Source organism: Nicotiana sylvestris, chromosome 4, assembly GCF_000393655.2.
Source record: "Nicotiana sylvestris chromosome 4, ASM39365v2, whole genome shotgun sequence".
NCBI classification, from domain to species: Eukaryota; Viridiplantae; Streptophyta; class Magnoliopsida; order Solanales; family Solanaceae; genus Nicotiana; species Nicotiana sylvestris.
The window spans coordinates 132,013,409-132,021,220 of NC_091060.1; the positions used below are offsets into that span (position 1 = coordinate 132,013,409).

Here is a 7,812-nt window from a genome sequence, read left to right on the forward strand (position 1 = left end):
TATGTCACATAAATTAGAATGACGAGAGTATTTTTAATTTTCGTTTCCTATTACGCACTTAATATTTTCTTTACATTAATATTACTCTATATTCTAGAAAAATATTTTCGCTACATTAATTAAAAATAGAAAAACTGAAATACCACAAAATGAAATAAAATTAAACAATTAAACAATAATACTAAAGTACGTGAAAACAAAAAGAAAAATTAATAAAATGTCTTCATTTTTTTTCCATCATCAGTTTGTTACTTTTTTTCAGTTCACCGTGTTTTTTAGTTTTTATTTTTACCATAACGGCATTGAAGAAAAATATTATAGTATTACATTAAAAAATGGAAATTTTACAAGGAAAGAAAAGGCATAGAGTTCAGAGAGACAAAAAAATATTAGTACAACAGAGCAAATTGGAGTGCGACAAGTCATGCGATTTGCTCTGGCGGTAAAGTATCTACACTGACAATAAAAAATAATTAAAAATAAGTTGGAGATTCAAGTAAATAAAATACTTATAAAAAATAGCCAGATTTAGAACCGGTCGTTCAAAAATAACCCAGTTTCAAAAGTAATCGAAATTTACCACTTTTTATGTAAAGATAAATCTAAGCGAAAATACTATTCAAACCCCGAAAATACGCCAGTATATTATACTGGAGTTCCAGGATAAGTATGCTCCAGCATAAGTACACTAGAACCCCAGCATAATATACTGGAGTTCTAGCCAGTATAATTGTCCAGTATAATATACTGGAGTTTGGAGCACCGGTGGTCTAGTCTCCAGTATATTATACTGTAGTCAGCAAAGTATACCGGTCCAGCATAATATGCTGGAGTTCATACACAGGTGCACCGAACTCCAATATATTATGCTGGACCGGTCTCTGTTGCAGCAAAATAGTGGCTATTTTTTATTGACTTCGTAAACGCTTGCTATTTTTGAATGACCAATCCGAAAACTAGCTATACCGTGCTATTTTTGCTTAATCTAGTTGTTTGCGTGGGTCATGTCCACCTTTTCTTAAAAAAATTAATTACTCACACTCAATACATACATTAAACTAATAAGTAAATGACATGTATTTTTACATAAATTTATACTTAACCATAATAATTAGCTAAACAGTATATATTCTAACTTATAGCTTGTTTGGCCAAGGTTCAAAAATCAGCCTATTTGATAATTGCTTTTTCTCGAAAACACTTTTTAAAAATTACGTTTGGTGAGAAACTGTTTGTGTTTGACTAATTAATTTGAGAAGACTTCTAATCAACAATTAATGTTTGGCCAAACTTTTGAAAAGTGATTTTAAGTGTATTTTTCTCAAACGTGTTTTAAAAAAAATATTTTTGGGGAGAATCTATTTTTTTCTGCTTCTCCAAAACTGCTTTTGTTTCTTCTCAAAAGCATTTTATTTTTCTAAAAGCTTGACCAAACACTTCAGCTTTGGAAAATGAATGCTTTTATTGATAAAAACACTTTTATTGGAAAACAAAATCCTTTTGACTTTGGAAAAACTTGGCCACACAGACTATTAATCATAAAAAGTCAAGATGTTTAGAGCCCGTTTGGCCAAGCTTATTTTGAAAAGTATTTTTGTTCAAAGGTATTTTTTTTGAAAAAGTACTTTTGCAAAATAGCAGTTTGTGTGTTTGGCCAATTCGTTTGATTAGTGCTTTTTGCAAGCTCATTGTGTTTGGCCAATATTTTTAAAAAGCACTTTTAAGTATCAAATTACAAAAAAAAGATAGTAACTGTTAAATTTGTCATTAGCATTATTTAGAAAAAAATATAAATATTTATTGTAAAAGAATTCAATTAAAATACAAAACGTAAACTAAAAATATAAATTAAAAATTTCAATCAATATAAACTGTAGTTATTCCAGAGCAATAACATTGAGTGTTGATATTACTTATTGTTTACATGCTGATTTAAATATGTCAAAATACATCATTCAATATAAATTTAAAATTTATTCTTAGAAATAGGAGAAAGAGAATAAAAATATGTTTAATAGAAAAAAGAGAAGAAATGTATAGTATAAATAAAAAGAAAAATGTTAAATTAATGAGGAATAATTTACAAAATATAAATTTATTGTAAGGTTATTTTTGTCTTGAATAAATTAATTTTGTACTTCTGCTTCAACTTTTTAGAAGAAGCTAGAATTTGTATCTTCTTCCCAAAAGCAAAAAAAATTACCTGCTGCTCAAAAATATTTTTTTCATTTTACAAATACCTTAAAATTTTCAAAAATTACATTTTTAACAAAAAAAAGGGTACTTTTAGCCTCCCAAAACCTGTCAAACAGGCTCTTAGTATAAGTATTGAGGTTGAGTAAATTTTCTCCTAGTCCAACAGTAATGAGAATATTGTTAATTTATTACCAAAAAAAGAGAATATTATTGATTCTCCGCCTACTTTTGCGAAAGCACTTCTTTGACATCACCGTCCACGCAACATCCAAAGTTATTTGCTCCCAGCCAATTCATACTACGCGTTCACCCCCAAACCACGCCTACAATATATCTGACCCGACGCATTTTGTCCTTCCCTTTATAAATTGAACGCTCAAACAGCATTTTCTTAGCTGTGTTATATATATTTGTCCAATACCTGCGGAACTCTTCTCGTAAATTAAGGAAACAGAGTTTTTTTAGTTTCAGAAAAAATATCATTTGTAACTATGGGAAGTGAAGGTGATGCCAATCAGAGGAAACCCAGATTTCTTTGTCTTCATGGGTTTCGAACCAGTGGCCAAATTCTTAAGAAACAAGTCTTTGACAAATGGCCAACTCAAGTGGTTGAAAAATTGGATCTTGTTTTTGTTGATGCACCTTTTCCTTGTCAAGGCAAATCTGAAGTTGAGGGTATTTTTGATCCTCCTTATTATGAATGGTTCCAATTCAACAAGGTCATTTACTTTTTTTCCCTTTTTTTATTTTTTTCTTGCCTTTTACATTTGCAGGCTTAAGAATTAATCCCTATGTTTTCTTTCAATTAAAATGAAAACCTTTTTACTTAATTGTGATTGATTTTTTATATAGGAATTTACGGAATATCAGAATTTTGATAAATGTCTTGCATACATAGAAGAGTGCATGATAAAACATGGACCTTTCGACGGTCTTCTTGGTTTTTCCCAGGTTAGTTCTAATTTTTTTTTTCCAGAATCTCGTTTGCTTTTGTGTTATATTTTTCCCTTATATTTTAGAATGTTTGAGTATAAATTGGCACAATGTTTTTGGATTTATTTTTGAAGAATTTAATTCTGGATTTCTTTGAGAAAACAAAAATGATTTTTACAGCGAAACGTTTTTTCTTTAAAAGGCAAAACATTCACTATTTTTGGTCAAAGGTTGAATTTTTCATTTGAGGTTAAGGACCTTTTAAGAAGTTACCATATACTAAGTACTACTTAATATTTTGTTGGATTTCTTTTCTATTCCTTTTATCTGCGTGTCTCCTTGCTTCTAGATGACTTTGACAGTTTAACTCTTTTAATATTTTTCTTTTTCTGTTTTTATATTTCAAATTATGATACATGCATCTATATAAAAGAATTGCACAATCTGATTTTGAGTATCTTTGCTTTTGATACAATTCAGGGTGCAATTCTTTCTGGAGCATTGCCAGGGTTGCAAGAAAAGGTAAACACTAAGCCATTGATATTTTTTCCCATCTCGCTAATCCCGTCTTTTATTTAGCTCTTTCTGTTTGTAAAATGAAAATTAACTAGTCATCAATATGTCACAATTTGAATCATAATATTATAATTACTGGTATTTAAATTAAACATTAACTTATGATGATTATTGATGATTACATGATGTGATTTTGACAGGGAGTGGCACTTACAAAGGTGCCCAAAATAAAATATCTGATAATAATTGGAGGTGCTCAATTTAAGAATGAATCAGTTGCCGAAAAAGCTTATTCATCGTCTATTACATGCCCGTCCGTTCACTTCTTAGGTATTTTCTGTCCCTACAAATTTTTATATGCTTCTTTTATTTATTTCAAAAAAAAAAAAAAAAACGTGGTGTGCAAATTAAAAGACACGTTATTTTGCTTATTAAAAAAGTTTGTTTAACATGTGGCCTGTATTCATTATATTTGATTCTTTGTTCAACTAGGACGAGCCAACTATATAGATTCTCGTCAACTGGGGCGGCTCGAATAAATCGAATTTGTTAAGAAATTTATAGAACGAATTGAAATTAAGTATTTATAAAGGCATATATACCATGAAACACTACTGAATAGGTTCATCTAATTAATGCCTCGAATTTTTAACTTAATGAGATCGTGAATTACACGTCAATTTTCTGTCTTTGATTTCATCACATTTGTGTCGATATTATTGTTAGAGGAATAGTTAGACGATCCAAGAGAATATGCCTCGGTAGTTAGTACTCCCTCTATTCAATTTTACTTGATATGTTTTTACTTTTCACGCCCTTTAAGAAATAATAAATGAAGTGCATAATTTACTATGATACCCATATTAATTGATGCGTATTTTATTGGATTTCAAAAAATGATTTAAAATGAGTAATAAATACTGTGGGTATAACAGGAAAAATGAATTTGTCTTATTTTGATATGCGTAAAATAACAAGTAAAAATAAAAATTTATTTTTAATATACATGTCAAATAAAAATAAATGCAGGGAGTATAAAGGAATTGAGTATTACTATACTATAGTTCCGATGTCAGTCAAAAGTTGGAGATATCAACCCTAGCTAGCCCTATATACTAGATGTAATACTGATTGTAGAAGAATGGAGGGCTGCCATAATAAATTGCAGTTATGATCTCTTTTTAATTGACTTATTTAGCTCGCATTAGCTGAAAATTTTAATTAGCATTGCATTTTTTATATTTTGTGGGGCGTTGTGTGTGTGTGGTGGTGGTGGTGGTGGTGGGGGTATTCAACATATAGAAAAAGTGGATTTAATATATACTGAGAAAACTATTGGTATATTTTAACGTGTTATAACATTTCTTTTTTTCTAAATGATTGTGGAAAAAAGTATATGAAGAATATGATATTAACAGGGTATTAATTGATATTGTAGGTGAGCAAGATTACCTGAAGAAGTATGGGATAGAACTGTTAGAATCATATGTTGATCCAGTGGTGATTCATCATCCTAAGGGCCACACTATACCAAGATTTGGTAAGGCTCTTAACTAATTCATTAGCTTAACTTCATTTAATGTAGTCAATGTCGTTAACAACAATAACAAATACCATCTTTTTTTTTTTCAGATGAGAAAGGATTAGAGACCATGCTTAGCTTTATCGAAATGGTGCAATTAGAGATTAGCAAGTGAATAATTTAAGAAAATCATTTTTTTGGGTGGAGCTTTGCCCTCCTTTTTTCTAAAATTTTAAAATACAAATTGCTTCTAATAATTACAGTTCTTATGTTGTATGGAAGAGAATATTAGCCTTATTAGAAAGGTTGCAGATTTATGGCCATGCTATTATATTTATGTGGTGTGGCAGTGATTATTTTAGATTCTTGATGTATTTCTCATGGTTAAATAGAATCCTTTTTCATTTTTTATTAGTTGCTTAGTATCAAATTAAAGTGCAAACACTGCATCCATATTTTCTTTAAAGTAAAGCTTCCTTGCTAGTTGGAATTTGGATGGAAAACAAGCTATTTTTCATTATTAAATTTTTATCATTCTATTTTAATACGTGCATTTTAGAGAGCAACAATCTCAATTTTTTCTTTTGAATTTGCAACTTGATTTTCTGCTAATTCCTGCAATTTTATTTTCAGCCATGAGCCTTATATGAGCTTTCGATAATTAACTACATAAGGGATCATGGGCAAATTGAAAATGAGAATTTTTTGCAAGGTTTGTTTGGCTAAAAATATAAATTTTGCTTCAACCGATTAGATTTATATAAAGAACGGTTAATCTTAGTTAAAAATAATATCCGAAAAATAAAGCTACCGATGTCAAGAAAAGACAAATGGTATATTTTATAGTGATGGCAATGAATATGAGCAATGATAACAATATTCAATGATTCAAAAAGATGGAATATGTCACTAAATAGTACAATAAGTAGCAGTAAATGGCATTTCAATAAATAAAATATATGGGTCACCCGAAAAGGGAGGAGATCAGGGCAATGATGAATAATTGAAAAACCTTTGAACACTTAGGTTGTTCTTGGATCCGGCGAAAATACAATACACAAATCTTAATAAACAGATTATTTTTCTACGCTTGTAATAGGACCAGATTCTCTCTATAAGGTCAATGTGTGTTTTTACAAATGAATATCTCATGTCCCCTATCATTGTGTCTCTTTCTATTTATGGGGAACAAGTTCCTAAAAAACTTTAACAGTACAGGTGTAGATAGTATCCATTATAATATTCTATTTAATATCCTATGTTGAAACTAGTCGATATAATTCTGCCAAGAATGTTCACCTCGACCTTGATCTTTGATAACTCTTCGACCGCGACCTTCATTATTTTTTGAACCACCTTGTCCTTGGGCAGGTCTATTAGAGTCACATAGGTGACATATGGTGGCATGTGAATGCCTTACCAATACTATCATGGCTCAAGCATTTTAGAGATAATTTTTGACTCATACAGTTAGTCACTCTGCTTATTAAGGTCTACCTTGCAGACGAGTTCGATGTTCGGATAATGTTGTTTATGGTCGAGCTTATCAAGTAGACTATATGGGTCGTTGTTATTATGGTGAACTGGCGACGTGGCCCTCTGTGAGCCGCATAATTCAAATACTTCAAATTTCCGGGGTGACTCATTGGAGTTACCTTGTCCAAGAGTTATAATGACACCATGACATCATGCGTCATTACGATGCATATTCCCGATGCGTGCTTCATTTCGCGTTTGACCCCTGATTAGATCTGTCATTTCGATTCCAGTGCCAATTATGATGAACTGTTTTTTATTTTGGTGCCATGACTTCTATAAATAGGGATTCTTGGACCTGGTTTTGAAATTTTATTTTTCTAACATTTCGAAGCACAAATCTTTTTTCCTGCTCTCTTCTCCTCTAAATCTCCTTTCTCTGTTTCATTAACCTACACCATTTTCATCCTTTCTCGTTTGTTACTTTTACTACTTTGAATCATGTCAAGCGTATCTTCTGACGAAGGCGAAGGGAGTCGTGTTGCTCCATTGGTAGTGGTGTTTCCCACATATAGGGAGAGCATTTCTACCATTGTTGAGGATGAAGCATTTCCGTTGGTGGAGGAAATAATCCTCTGCAACCATGACTCTAGGTCCGACTTCAGTAAAATACCTGAGGCTGCACCTGGAGTCTTTCAATTGATGATGACGCCTAAGGAATTGATGGAACTCAAGGCCAAATTTGGCCTTCCAAATCATGTCAAGATGATTCCGGCCAAAGGGGACGCAGTACAAGTTCATCGCCCTGAGTATTGCACTCTTTACACCTACCATTTCCTCATCGGCTATCTTTTCCTTCTCCTTCCTTTGGTGGAGGAATTTTTTGCCGCTACGGCGTTTGTCCTGCTCAGCTTGCGCCGTATGTCTACAAGATTATCAAGATGTTGACTAAGTTTGCCGAGCTGGCCGGGGTCGAACTAATGCTGCGACGCTTAATACATCTATTTTCCCCTAGCTTCTATAGGGGAACAATGCTGAACCTTCACCACTATGGAGGCAAATGTTTGGTGGTGAAGATGGACGACAAGGACAACCATCAATTCTGGTTTAACCTTTTCTTTGTCAGAACCGAGGACGTCGTGGCCAATGTTAACGGATTTCCTGAGGCA

General features: G+C 31.9%; 1 protein-coding gene across 1 annotated transcript; it reads left to right on the forward strand.

Moving 5' to 3' along the window:
• Nucleotides 1-2,555: 2,555 nt before the first annotated feature.
• On the forward strand, nt 2,556-5,578 carry LOC104221282 (uncharacterized). Its single transcript, XM_009772310.2, has 6 exons — nt 2,556-2,915; nt 3,049-3,147; nt 3,610-3,651; nt 3,846-3,975; nt 5,084-5,185; nt 5,278-5,578. Exons 1-6 carry the CDS (start codon nt 2,688-2,690, stop codon nt 5,340-5,342), a joined length of 666 nt encoding a protein of 221 aa, XP_009770612.1. The 5' UTR covers nt 2,556-2,687; the 3' UTR covers nt 5,343-5,578.
• Nucleotides 5,579-7,812: the final 2,234 nt, after the last annotated feature.

What these genes read in the sequence shown, in the direction of transcription:
- LOC104221282 (XM_009772310.2), top strand. Translation starts at nt 2,688, where the DNA reads ATGGGAAGTGAAGGTGATGCCAATCAGAGGAAACCCAGATTTCTTTGT. An exon ending in GTCTTCTTGGTTTTTCCCAG is followed by an intron (nt 3,148 to 3,609) that starts GTTAGTTCTAAT and finishes GATACAATTCAG; the next exon opens with GGTGCAATTCTTTCTGGAGC. An exon ending in CCACACTATACCAAGATTTG is followed by an intron (nt 5,186 to 5,277) that starts GTAAGGCTCTTA and finishes TTTTTTTTTCAG; the next exon opens with ATGAGAAAGGATTAGAGACC.